At 43.3% G+C, this 14,712-nt stretch overlaps 1 protein-coding gene across 1 annotated transcript in view; it reads left to right on the top strand.

The window, feature by feature from the left end:
- Positions 1-14,712, top strand: part of pgm5 (phosphoglucomutase 5) — a 159,943-nt gene that overhangs the window by 47,322 nt on the left and 97,909 nt on the right. The window contains exon 4 of the mRNA XM_041186473.1: positions 12,802-12,927. Coding sequence (XP_041042407.1) covers positions 12,802-12,927 — 126 coding nt within the window. The remainder of the gene's footprint in view (positions 1-12,801; positions 12,928-14,712) is intronic.

The following is a 14,712-nucleotide window of genomic DNA, read 5'->3' as shown; positions in this document are numbered from 1 at the left end:
CTTGGGAAACTGGGGAGGACTTCCTGCTTCAAAACCACTGGTGAGGGCTAATTTAGTTCCTGATATTGCCATGATCACTGCTATTTTCAAATTCAATGGATAAATTGGAAGTTTGCTTCATTGAACATTTACAGTTGCTATTTGAATTGATTTCAGAATTTGTTTTCATAATCACTAACACCTTCAAATTCTTGTGTGTCCTTTTGTAAACTGGACTTGAAAAAGCAACACATTTCTCATAACGTTTAAATTGGTGGTAACTTTGAGATGTGGTTCCTATTGTGGCTAGACTTCCAACTTAAAATAAAGATCGGGCAGTTTGTATAAGGAGCAGTAAATCTCGACACATCAGTTTTGCTGTTAGGCAAAGTTTATTATCCCCTTTGTTATTGGTTCATGGGGTATGAGCGTCGCTGGCAAGGTCAGCAAATATTGCCCATCCCTAATTGTCCGTGAGTAGGTGATGGTGAGCTGCCTTCTGCAGTGCATGTGGTGCCAGGGAGGGAGTTCCAGGATCTTGATGCAGAATCCATCCCGTTTAATTCAAAACTCCGCAGCCCAAGGTAGAATCTTTTGATCTTCTGCCCTCTCCTGGTGGTTGGTGGGGTTGGTGGGGGGCATTTAATCAGACGGGAAGGTGCCAGGTGGGAACCCCATCCCTCTCCCACCTCTACCCTGATTAAGTCTGTGGCAGAAGGCCTGTCGATGGCCTTCCTGCATCGCCGCCAGTGGCTCTAAGGTGAGCCAAACCCCTCCCCTCGGTGCCAAGCCCCCTTCCCCACTCACCCCCCCTCCCCACCCCACAATCTGCACTCCTGCCATCACTCACCTGTGCCTGAGTCCCTTCTCTTTCTGAGGCCTTGAGTGGGTGTAGTTCTGGCAGCAGCCACCACCTCCCCGGTGACACTGCTGAGTACAGAAGGACTGTTGGCCTCTGATTGGCCAGCAGCTCTCGGCGGGTCCTTGATCCCATGGACAGAGTTGCCCAGTAAAATACCTGATTGACATAAAATGTAGCGGGGCTTCTCGAAAAGAGACAGTGCGGGGGTCTCGCCGGCTCCCCAGCCAGTTAACAAGACCCCTGTCGCCTCTACAAGATCCTGGCCCCAGTATTTCTCTGTGGTTGAATAAGCTGGCCAGTACTTTGCTGAATCTTAAGTTCACAACATGCTATGGACAAAGTTTCCTCACCTATCATTTCCCCAATTTACTTTGACAAAAAACATTTTGATTAACTTAATTTAGGGCAATAAACTTGAAAAGTTGTTGGTAACTTTGTCCCAACTATTGCCAAGATGTGGGACATAGAGACATGTAGACTTTAACCCTGTTATTGCCAGTGGAGTGCAAGTGCAGAGTGGATTAATAAGCAGCGACCATGCGTATGTGTTGGCATTTTTCTTTAAAGGGAGGGTTGAGCTGAACTGTTTAAAATAGTACAAAATTCTGAAGGTAGGTTATTCAATCCAAATTGATTTGGATTCAAAGATTAAGTTTAGAACTGATCACAACCATTGCCCATTTGTCAACAATGTCTCAGTGGATAGCTCACTATCTGAGTGTCTCACCTCTGAGTCAGATTTTGGGTTTAAGTCTCACTCCAGGGGCTTGAGCACAAATTCCAGGTTGACACTGAGGGAGTACTACACTATCCTGGTGCTGTCTTTTATACAGCAAGGTAGAAAATAGGAGCAGGAGTGGGTCATTTGGCCCTTCGAACCTGCTCTCACATCCAATGTGATCATGGCTGATCTTCTATCTCAACACCATACTCCCACTTTCTCCCCACACCCCTTGACCCCTTTATGTCTAGAAACCTGCCTATTACCTTCTTCAGTATATTCAGTGATTTGGCCTCCTCAGCCTTCTGTGGTAGAGAATTCCACAGTTCTAGACCCCATGGCCAGGGGAAACATTCTCCCTGCATCCAGTCTGTCCGGCCCTGTCAGAATTTTATAACTCTCAATGAGATCCCCTCTCATTCTTCTAAACACCAGTGAATACAGGCCCAGTCGACCCAATCTCTCATACGACAATCCTGCCATCCCTGGTATCAGTCTGGTGAATCTTCGCTGCACTCCCTCTATGGCAAGTATATCCTTTCTCAGGTAAGGATGCCAAAACTGCCCACAATACTCCAGGTGTGGTCTCACCAGGGCTCTGTACAGCTGCAGTAAGACATCTTTGCTCCTGTACTCAAGTCCTCTCACAATGAAGGCCAACATACATTTGCCTCAGTAACTGCTTGCTGCACCTGAATGCTTGTTTTCAGTGATTGGTGTACAAGGACACCCAGGTTCCTTTGTACATCAACATTTCCCAATCCATCACCATTTAAATAATACTCTGCCATTCTGTTTTTTCCAACCAAAGTGGATAACTTCACACTTATCCATATTACATTGCAATTGTCATGTATGAGACATTAAACTGAGGCCCCATCTTCCCTCTCAAGCAAATGTAAAAGATCCTGTGACACTATTTTGAAGAAGAGCAGGGGAGTTCTCTCTGGTGTCCTGGCCAATATTTATTTCTCAATCAACATCACAAAAATAGATTACCTTGTCATTGTTGCATTGCAGTTTGTGGGAGCTTGCTATGTGCAAACTGTCTGCTGCATTTCTGCATTACAACAGCAATTAAATTCAAAAAGTACTTCATTGGATGTAAAGCACTTTGGGATGTCCTGAGGTTGTGAAAGGTGTTTTATAAATGTAAGTTCTTTCTTTGTTACCTGCTGACTCGCCATGCCCCCTCCCCCGACTGAATTGTGATTTTGAGGTTCCATTCCTCAGTCACATTCACCAAGTGAACTGCAAGGTTTGCCAATCAACAGCTCATCAAATCACCCTCTGGGAATTGAGACGAGAGCTGCCCCCTGCAAGGAGGATTGGGATGGGGTGGTGAGGTGGATAGTGTGATAGCAGGTGCCCCAGGGCACATGAAGACAAAATTATTTTCATGAGCTCCCTCGTTCCCCACTGGTCGACTAAATTAAAACATGACCAACAGGGATGTAAGTTAAGTTAGTTAAATTGTGAGGACAGGCTGCACATTCGAGGCTTGTATTCCCCCAAGGATAGAAGATTGAGGAGTGATTGAAATGCGGTATTTAAGATGATTAGAGGAGTTGGTAGGGTAAATGGAAAGAGTGATTTCCTCTGGTTGGGGGAGTCCAGAACAAGGGGGCAGAACCTTAAGCTTAGAGCCAGGCTTTTCCGGGGTGATGTCAGGAAGCGTTTCTTCACAGAAAGGGGAGTGGAAATCTGGAACTCTCTCCCCCAAAAGCTGTTGAAACTAGGAGTCAATTGAAAATTTCAAAACTGAGATTGATGGATTTTTGATAGGTAAGGGTATTAAGGGATTTGGAACCAAGGCGGGTAGATGAAGCTAAGATACAGATCCAATTGAATGGTGGAACAGGGCTGAGGGGTCACAGGCCTCCTATTTCTATGTAAATGTCTCTTCTCTTCTATCACCTGTTAAACTGGTCCCTGTGAGCATATCCAAAGCTCTGGTCTTTTACAACGTAAAATGTAATCCTATTTGTATCAAAGGACCCCGGTTTCCATGTATCAAAGGACCCCGGTTTCCATAATAAAAGGAGCCTCTTGCCTGAAACAGATTGTGCTTTAGGCACCTGTGGGGCCCTTTCAAAAGAGTGGCAGACCAATCACTGCTGTTAATTGGACAGTGAGACTAACGGCCCCGTTCTGAGGTCACTGCCCTTCAGTTAATGCCAGTTGAAGGGAGTGAAAAAGACCCCTGTGTTTGTGCGTGTGTGAGACTGAGTGAAGCAGAGATAAGTTTCAGCAATCTTCATGCAGCTGTTACACTGGCAGGAGATTGCAAGTGGCTCCTGAGGGTTGAAAGGTCACATACCTCTGACTCCCTCTTGGTCCGTACTTCCTTGAGACAGTGCTGAGTGGATGTGACATGAGACAGCTGCAGTCAATTGGCCGCTGACATGCCCATCAGTGGCAGATTTCAATCAAATCCTGCTGTTGATTGGAACCAGTGACTGCCTGTACACAAGGGAAGGAGAATTAACCCAAATGCACTCGTGTGAATCAACCTGCATCATAACAGACAATTCCTGAAATACCTGTCTTTCACTGGGGGTCAGTTCTGCATCTTGTGGAGCAGATGTACTGAAACTTGCTACAAGGCTGACCTCAAAGTGTTGCGTTTTCTGGAAACCCAATCCATTTGAAGCTTTAACTTCCGAAAGTATTGAAGGGTTGAGAAAAATATAAGCTGATGAGAGCTTTCCAATTTCACCTGAATTGAAATTAATTTCTAAGAGAAATCTTAAACCTCCCTGAAGGTTTGGAGATATGTATCTGTGGGAATTTTTAAATTTAATAATATTCTTTCTGCTGTGTCTTTTTCATTTTTCTCTCTATTTTCCCCACCCTGCCTCTTTTCTTCTCTTTTCTGTCTTTTATTTCCTCTATTTTCCTCATCCTGTCATCCATTTTCCCCTTCCTGTCTGTTTCTCCTCCACATTTATCCTTTCATTTCTCTTCCAGATCTTGTAACCTTTTTTTCCCCCTGATTGCCCCAGTAATTTGATCTGAGGTCTTGCACTAACATTCCTGATATTAATGGGAGGACGTTTGCCATGGTGTTGGAAAAGGGCTACTGAAGTTCCACACCTCTCAATAGCAGAACTAACCTATCCCAATCTGTCATCCTGACCCCTGTAACCTCCTCCAGGCCCGCAACCCCTTGTGACCTCTGTCCTGCCACCAATTCCAGCCTCTTGCCTGTTACTAATTTCCTTCATCACACCGTTAGCAGCAATGCTTTCAGCTGTCTTGACTCCAAGATCCACAATTCCTCCCCTAAATCTTTCTGCCTCCTCCATTTGCCTATAATTAAACTCCTTAAAACCTATCCCTTTAGCCAAGCTATTGGTGGTCCCTTTTCTTAATATCTCCTTATGTGACTCGGTGTAGAATTTTATTTAATTTCACTGCTTCAAAATAGTGGCCATAAGACATTTTATGTTCACCTAAGAAGGCAGGCAGGGTCTTGGTTTGTCAACCCAGCTGAAAAACAGACTTCTGACAGTGCAGCGTTCCCCCAGTACTGCACCAGGGCGTTAGCTTAGATTTTGTGCGTAAGCTGCTGGAGTGGACCTTAAACCGTGTGACCTTCATTACCTGGAGGTGGGAGCATTGCCACTGAACCATGATTGATACCTAGTTGGGGAGGCAGTGACATAGTGGCATTGTCACTGGACTAGCATCCCAGAGACCCCAGGTGGTGTTCTGGGAACCTGGTTTCAAATCCCACCACGGCAGATGGTGAAATTTGAACTCAGTAAGTCCGATGATGACCGTGAAACCATTGCCAATTGTTGTAAAAACCTATCTAGTTCACTAATGCGCTTTAGGGAAGGAAAGCTGCTGTCCTTACCTGGTCTGGCCTATGTGTGACTCCAGACCCACAGCAAACGTAGTCGACTATGCCCTCTGTGCAAGGGAAATTAGGAATGGGCAATAAAGGCTGGCCTAGCCAGCAACGCCCACACCCCATGAATGAATACAAAAAAATTGGTTTGATCAGCCCGATAACCTTGTACTGTGCTCCCTTTCGAGTTTAATATCTTCAAGGTGTCACAGATTTGATGGGCTGAATGGCCTCCTTCTATGCCATAATGACTCTATAACATATGCTAATTTGCTAGGTTCTCAAATTGCCAAATAACAAGCAAAGGTTTACAAAGAAAGCTGCTTTGAGAGTTATCATCAATACTGCAGCGGACATGTTAACAATCTTATAAGTTTGTTTAAGTGCTGAGGCAGATGCAGAGAAAGCCTCACTTGTAAACCTGGCAGCAGCAACCTTAGTAAAGAAATAAATAACTGTAGAAATAACTGACTAGAAATGTTGACTGACCTGTGACCTGTATACTTGCGATGGTATGATTGAGGCTACACAGGTGTTGGATTCAGCTGCTTCTAGTCTAAGTGCATCACCCACTGTCCATCTAGCAAAGCCTAACACCAATTAGCATGTCAGGCAAGAGTACAGCATCTGGAATTGTTTGAAGGTAGCTTTAATGTTAGCACAGTTTCATATCATTGGCTTGCATGTTATCACATAGAATATACATCACAGAAAAAGGCCATTCAGCCCAACTATTCTGGGCTGTTGTTTATATTCCACATGACTTTTCTCCCACCAATCTCATTTTACCCTTTCAGCATGTCTTTCAATTCCCTTTTCCCTCACATACTTAACCAAGAGCGTCTAAGCTTCTTACCTTAACCACTTCCTATTGTTTCGTACAACCTCCTACTTTAATTTTTTTTTTTTGCTTGGTGGGCAATGTTGGCTGGGCCAGCATTTATTGCCCATCCCTAGTTACCCTCGAGAAGGTGGTGGTGAGCTGCCTTCTTGAACCGCTGCAGTCCATGTGGTGTAGGTACACCCACAGTGCTGTTAGGGAGGGAGTTCCAGGATTTTGACCCAGCGACAGTGAAGGAACGGCGATATATTTGCAAGTCAAGATGGTGAGTGATTTGGAAGGGAACTCCCAGATGGTGGTGTTCCCATGTGTCTGCTGAATTTTTAATTCTAGGTGGTAGAATTTGTGAGTTTGGAAGCTGCTGTGGAAGCCTTGCTGAGAAGAAGCATGTGTCTCTCCACCAATTACATACACAGCTGGTTCTCCAGAGAATTCCCTCCGCTTTAATTTGCCTTGGAATATTTATTGTGTACACCCAATGCAGAAGACACACAGTTTTTAAAATAATTTCAGTTTTCATTCTTTGATATGTTTGGAACCAAAGGCGTGGCAGAAAAATTGCTGTCAGAGGGGCTTAGATTTCCATTTTTGATGCAAACAGGAGCTTGTGCCCGAAATGGACTTAAAAGTGCATTGGCTAGTGTCAGGCATCATGATTGCGCTAAAAATCACAAATGTAATTTGTGACCAGCACAATAAGGTGGAATAATAAAACAGTTATTTCTATTCATTTCTATTTATTTATACCTGTCTTCAGTTGTGAAGGAAAGTCATATTCGACTCAAAATGTTAACTCAGTTTCTCTAGCTACAGATGCTGCCAGACCTACTGGTTTTTCCAGCACTTTCTGTCTTTAGAATTATTTCTTCTTTTTTCTTCTCCTTTAAAACATATTCCTTAATGTATTTAAGAGTGATAACCTGGTGCAGGTTCACTAATATAGTTGAAAATGGGTTTAACATAAAAATAAGAGATAGAAAAAGTGTGTAAGAAAGGCAAGGTTACAGTGATCGTGGGGGATTTCAATATGCAGGTAGACTAGGAAAATCAGGTTGGTAGTGGATCCCAAGAAAAAAAATTTGTGAAATGTCTACGAGATGGCTTTTTGGAGCAGCTTGTGGTGGAGTGCACTAGGGAACAGGCAATTCTGGATTTAGTGATGTGTAATGAGGCAGATTTGATAAGGGAGGAGGGAGGAGCTGGCCAGAATTGACTGGGAGATGAGCCTAGCAGGAAAGACAGTGGAACAGCAATGGCAGGAGTTTCTGGGAGTAATTTGGGAGACACAGCAAAAATTCATCCCTGGAAAGAAGAAACATACTAAAGGGAAAATGAGGCAACCATGGCTGATAAGGGAAGTCAGGGACAGCATAAAAGCTAAAGAGAAAGCATACAATGCAGCGAAGAGTAGTGGGAAACCAAGGGATTGGGAAGCCTTTAAAGACCAACAAAGGACAACTAAAAAAGAAATAAGGAGGGAGAAGATTAAATATGAGGGTAAACTAGCCAGTAATATAAAAGAAGATTGCAAGAGTTTTTTTAGAGATATAAAGGATAAGAGAGAGGCAAAAGTGGACATTGGGCCATTGGAAAATGACGCTGGAGAAGTAGTAGTGGGGAACAAAGAAATGGCAGAGGAACTAAATAGGTACTTTGCATCACTCTTCACGGTGGAAGACACGAGTAACATCCCCAAAGTTCAAGAGAGTCAGGGGGCAGAGGTGAGCATGGTGGCCATTACCAAGGAGAAGGTGCTAGGAAAACTGAAAGGTCTGAAGCTGGATAAATCACCTGGACCAGATGGATTACACCCCAGAGTTCTGAAGGAGATAGCTGAAGAGATAGTGGAGGCATTAGTGGTGATCTTTCAGGAATCACTGGAGTCAGGGAGGGTCCCAGTGGACTGGAAAATTGCTAATGTAACCCCCCTGCTTAAGAAGGGAGTGAGGCAAAAGATGGGAAATTACAGGCCGATTAGCCTGACCTCGGTTGTTGGTAAGATTTTAGAGTCCATTATTAGGGATGAGGTTTCAGAATACTTGGAAGTGCATGATAAAATAGGGCAAAGTCAGGATGGTTTCATCAAGGGGAGGTCATGCCTGACAAATCTGTTAGAATTCTTTGAGGAGGTAACGAGTAGGTTAGACAAAGTAGAGCCAATGGATGATATCTACTTGGACTTCCAGAAGGCCTTTGACAAGGTGCTGCATAGGAGGCTGCTCAGGAATATAAGAGCCCATGGTGTTAGAGACAAGGTAGTAGCATGGATAGAAGATTGGCTGTCTGGCAGGAGGCAGAGAGTGAGGATAAGGGGGTCCTTCTCAGGATGGCGGCCGGTGACTAGTGGAGTTCCGCAGGGGTCTGTGTTGGGACCACAACTTTTCACTTTATACATTAATGATTTAGATGAAGGAACTGAGGGCATCCTGGCTAAGTTTGCAGATGATACAAAGATAGGTGGAGGGACAGGTAGTATTGAGGAGGTGGGGAGGCTGCAGAAGGATTTGGATAGGTTAGGAGAATGGGCAAAGAAGTGACAGATGGAATACAACATGGGGAAGTGTGAGGTCATGCACTTTGGTAGGAAGAATAGAGGCATAGGCTATTTTCTAAATGGGGAGAGAATTCAGAAATCTGGAGTGCAAAGGGACTTGGGAGTCCTAGTCCAGGATTCTCTTAAGATTAACTTGCAGGTTGAGTCGGTAGTTAGGAAGGCAAATGCAATGTTGGAATTTATTTCAAGAGGACTAGAATATAAAAGCAGGGATGTGCTGCTGAGGCTTTATAAGGCTCTGGTCAGACCACATTTAGAAAATTGTGAGCAATTTTGGGCCCCGTATCTCAGGAAGGATGTTCTGGCCCTGGAGAGGGTCCAGAGGAGGTTCACGAGAATGATCGAAGGAATGAAAGGCTTAACAAATGAGGAACGTTTGAGGACTCTGGGTCTATACTCGATGGCGTTTAGAAGGATGAGGGGAGATCTGATTGAAACTTACAGAATACTGAAAGGCCTGGGTAGAGTGGATGTGGGGAAGATGTTTCCATTAGTAGGAGATACTAGGACCCGAGAGCACAGCCTCAGAGTAAAGGGAAGATCTTTTAGAACAGAGATGAGAAGAAACTTCTTTAGCCAGAGAGTGGTGAATCTATGGAATTCATTGCCACAGAAGGCTGTGGAGGCCAGGTCATTGAGTATATTTAAGACCGAGATAGGTTCTTGATTGGTAAGGGGATCAAAGTTTATGGGAAGAAGGTGGGAGAATGGGGTTGAGAAACTTATCAGCCATGATTGAATGGTGGAGCAGACTCGATGGGCCGAATGGCCGAATTTCTGCTCCTATGTCTTATGGTCTTATAAGCATTTTTAATAAGGAAGTACAGTCTACTGTTATTAAATAACCTGATTTAAAATGATCTGAACAAAAAAACTACACTGAACCATTTAATAGTTTCCTTGATGTACACCAGTCAATGTCTTTGAAAACTAAATAGCTTTTGATATGGAGAGACTTTAAAAACATGCCTTTTAGTGCCCTTGTGCCTGTAAGGAACAGAGCACAATATGAAGGGCCTTCCTAAAGCAATGCAACTGGAGAAACCTCCCAGTGTTGACCTAGGGAATGGGGCCAGCGATGTGGGTGGGCCTGATCCAGGAGCATTGGAGAGTGTGTAAAAGATTGTGGACAAGCGAATTCATATGACAAGCGGCTTTAGGTGTAACTCACTTCCGTCTTAAAATTCCCTGATCCTTTGCACTAGCTTGATGGATAGAATTGATATAACAATCAGGAATAATCAAGAACTCAACCCCCACAGGTTTTCACATTGTTTGTCCATCACTGACCCACGATACCAATTCACAATATGCTGGCATGGTGTAATCTTTCTGTGCGTGATGTCCGTATGAGTACTGCATAAAATTAATTTCAGCAGTTTCAATCCAAGCTGGAGTTGTGAGTAGATTCAAGGCATAACTTTTGCTCAATATTTGATGACAAATTGCTAATTTAGTTCAGATGACTGATGTGGAAAAAATCACAATGAAGCAGGAGGGTGAATACTCTATTAAGGCCGGATTAAGGCAAAGCTGTGTTTGGCTTTATTATGCGTGATCAGGGAGTGCTTGATGCTGACACATATCCAAAATGGAAAAGTGTTCCATTACATGGCCATGACATCCATTATTAAAAACAGAAAATGCTGGAAATACTCAGCAGGTCTGGCACTATCTGTGGAGAGAGAAACAGAGTTAACATTTCAGGTTGATGACCTTTCATCAGAAATGTAAAAAATTGGAGATGTAACAGGTTTTAAACAAGCACAGAGAAGAGGGGAGGATAGGGAAGAAGAAAAGGGAAGGTTAGTGATAGGGTGGAAGGCAGGAGAAATTAAAAGGGTGATCGTATAAGGCAAAAGGGGAAGCTAATGGGACAAGTAAAGAAACGAAAGATGCGAATGGAGAAAGTGAAAATGACGACAGTAAAATCATTACTGCTACCTGGAAAATGGAGGCAGATTCATGGTCTGAAATTGCTGAACTCGGTGCCATGTCCGAGAGGTTGTGTAGTGTGGAATCAAAGGATAAGCTGCTGTCCCTCAAGCTTACGTTAAGCTTCACTGGAACAGTTCAGGAGGCCGAGGACAGAGAGGTTAGAGTGGGAGTGCGGCAGAGAATTGAAAGGGCAGGGCTCTACAGTTGCTTAAAACCTAAAACAACCCCAACTTTTTCCAGTTCTGATGAAAACTCAACAAACTGAAACGTTAATTCTGTTTCTCTCCATAGACGCTGCCTGATCTGCTGAGTGTTTCCAGCACTTTTTCGGTTTTGATTTCAGATTTCCAGCATTTGCAGCATTTTGCCTTTGTAGTGAGTTCCATTATCTTGGTAAACACAAACAAAGGGAAAAGGATGAGCAGTGCAATTGTTCAGCTTTGGAGTAAATGTAGTATTACAACAACGAGAGATTGACCTTTCAACACTTCACACCATTGTACGGCCAACAAGGCAATATTGCTAATAATATATTTATAGTGCCTGTAAAGTAATAAAACATCCCAAGAGAAGCATTACAGGTGGTGTCTCAGATCTATCTATCTGAATACCAGCAATGTCCAAAAACCAGACATTCTGTTAAGCTGCCATGCATGAACGTTAATTATTATTGGATATTGAAATATTTTGCTTTCTTGTTCAGTTCAGTGCTGCATTGGCATTGTGGTACGCTGACTAGTTATCATCTACAGGCGCCAGTCTATCCTTGTGCTCCAAGTGGTCCTAGTGACACTTGACCTTGCCCTACCTGGCCCGAACCACCCAGCCCAAAAACCGGTAAGGTCTGAAAACCAGTATTGACTCATTCTCATGGTGCCAGTTTTGAGACCCTGCACCTGTGTAAAGCAAAATTTGGCACCAAGGTACTAAGGAGATATTAGGTCAGATGCCCAAAAGCTTAATCAGTATAAGAGGTTGGATATAAGGAATGTCTTAAAGAAGGAAAGACAGCTAGAGAGGTAGAGAGGTTTAGGGAGGCAATTCCAGAGCTTAGGACCCAGACAGTTGAAGGCACGGCCGCCAATGGTGGAATGATTAAAATCAGGGTGCTCGAGAGGCCAGAATTAGAGGAGAATTATACTGGAGAAAGAGCAATACCCAATCACTCTCATACATCTCAGGGTGGCTAGTTTAGAGAGCAGTAACACAGGTCAACGAGTTTCTCGGCTGTGGGGGCTTTATGGCTGATAGAGATCAGGAGAGTGGGAACTAAGAGGGCAGTTTAAATAAAGATTTTACATCGTAGGATATGATGGTTTGCTTCTTTCAAGAAGCAGAAGAGTAAACATTTTTGAAAAATTTCAGTGAGGTTATTTGCACAGAAAATTCAGCTCGCTCCTTTGAAAATGTGAATGTTCCAGTGAATGTCGTTCTCTTATAACCTTACGTGTATTGTTACTTGAACACATTGCTTTCTGCCATTGTATTCTTCAAGATTTACTCTAGTGAATTCAGTTTATGAATGTCAGCTAAGTTTGATAAACTGGAAGGAAGCAGAGAGAAAAGTTTCAACAAACTGCAAAGCTCCTCTCAGTAAGATAATATCTTTTTATAATTACTTCAAGCTACAATGGAAATTCACTGCTGCAAACTCTGGCACAAATCATTTATCCTCGTAACCCAATCTTTCAAAGTTCTTTTCCTTTGCTGTGTCTCCTTCTGTACAGGAGGTAGATTGAGTGCAGTGCTGCAAACCCAATCTTTCAAATGCTGCACCTGACATTGCCTTGAGATCTCACTTACTGGTCAAGAGCGAGTGAAGTAATTATCTCTACCAATGTCTCATGCGTGGACTTGGAGGAATTTTCAGTGTGAGACAGAAATTCTTGATGGTGCAATTTTTATGGGTTGCTGAGGGAAGGTTAGCTTTCCTTCATAACCTACACAGTTTGGGATGGGCTGATGCCTGATTAATGAGCTACTCACAAGAGGCTACTCACTATGATGTTAGTTATAATCAGCTCTTGATCATTCCCCTCTGCATTCCCAGTTGAAATTGTGGACACAGTAGAAGTTTACCTCAACATGCTGAGAACCATGTTTGACTTCACTGCTATCAAGGGATTACTAACTGGACCCAACCAACTGAAAATAAGAATAGACGCCATGCATGGAGGCAAGTATTAGCTTTATTTCTAATGGATTTACAATTGCTTCATATTTTACTTTTTTTTTGTTGTTGACCCTTTCAGTTGCCTAGTTGGGAGCTTAGATAAGTAATCCAAATTAAAAAGAGTATTATGTAATGGTTACTAAAGATGACAGACTAGAAATTTATTTTGGTCTCTTCATTGACCACAATTGAAGTGGATATCAGGCATCCATTTTGTTCCTCTCCTACCCACCACCAACACCACCAACCCCCCACCCCCCCCACACCCCCACCCCTCCACCCTCCGCCACCCCCAACCTGAGACAGGTGTCTACCCTAACATGTTTCAGCCCCAGCTGGAGTACTGTGTTCAATTCTGTGCCATGCTTCAGCAAAGATGCCAAGGCCTTGGAGAGGGTGTGGAGTGGGTCTATGAGAATGGCACGAGGGATGAAGTACTTCTCTTAATGTGGAGAGACTGGAAAAGCTTCTCCTTAGAGCAGAGAAGGAAAAGAGGAGATTTTGTCAAGGCTGAAGGGGTTAGATAGAGTGAACGAAGAGAAACTGTTCCCAATGGCTAAAGGATGGATAGCCAGAGGACACAGATTTAAGGTGATTGGCAAAAGAACCAGAGGCAACATGAGGGAAAACTTATTTACATAATAAATGGTTAGAATCTGGCATGCACTGTCTGATAGGGTGGTAGAAACAGATTCACTTATGGTTTTTAAAGAGGGAATTGGATAACTATTTAAAGGGGAAATAATTACAGGGAGATGAGGAAAAAATAGGGGAGTGAAACTAACTGGATTACTCTTCAAAAAGCCAGTGCAGACTCAATGGGCTGAATGGCCTCCTGCTGTACTGTGATTCTATGATTCTAACTGAGCTGTAGTGCAGTATCTGATGATATCAAATGGCCCTCAACCTGAATTATTAATTTTGTTTAATATTTAGGTTAAAGAGAAGATTATACCGACAACAGTGGAGTGAATTAACTGGACCCATCGTCATTGCTAAGCTGATGATGGCTATTTAAATGTAGTAACTAGATGGGTAAAATATGCACATGACAAAGAGTTTATTCTTATCTCCCTTTACTACATTGATTTGTGGGTACTGAATCTCGAGAAGGATCATTGTCATTGGCTGTCCCTCAGTTCAAGGATGACATCTACTCAGGGTCATGGTCTTGGTCTGCCATGGGTCATCATGTGAGTCAACAGGTTCTCAACCCACAGGACAGGACATCTCATGAGGCAGTGGGATCCAGAGTGCAGGATTTGCTTCATTTTCTTCTCTGCCGCTGCTCTGCCTGATCATTAGGATGTTGCAATTCAAAGAGTGATACAGCTATTTTGAAAGATAGATCTCAATCTCTTCCCAGTCATTGGTACCAATGCTGCTGCACTTTAAGGAAAGCTTCAGAGTGTCTTTTGAAGCATTTTGTTTGTCCTGCGCTGGAATGTTGGCCATTTGAGAGTCAGGAAAACGGGACCTAGCTGGTGAGAAGCTTCCTCGTCATCCAAACACGAGTGTCCAGTCCATGAAAGTTGATTTTGCAGAAGTTTTTCCTGAATGCTGGTGTGCTGGCTTTAAGAGGACAATAATGTTTGTTCGCCAGTCCTTTCCATTGAATCTAGAGGATGTGGCCAAGGTATTGATGATGGAATTTCTCTAGCTCTCTTCTGTGTTTCTGATATATAGTTCAGGTCTCGCTGTCGTACAAGAGTGTGATGACAACCATTGCACTGTACACTAGGACATTTAATGCAGCGCAGATTCACTAGAATGACATCAGGTCTAAAA

The sequence above is a fragment of the Carcharodon carcharias genome, chromosome 4 (assembly GCF_017639515.1).
Source record: "Carcharodon carcharias isolate sCarCar2 chromosome 4, sCarCar2.pri, whole genome shotgun sequence".
NCBI classification, from domain to species: Eukaryota; Metazoa; Chordata; class Chondrichthyes; order Lamniformes; family Lamnidae; genus Carcharodon; species Carcharodon carcharias.
This window is presented reverse-complemented; position numbering and strand designations above follow the sequence as displayed.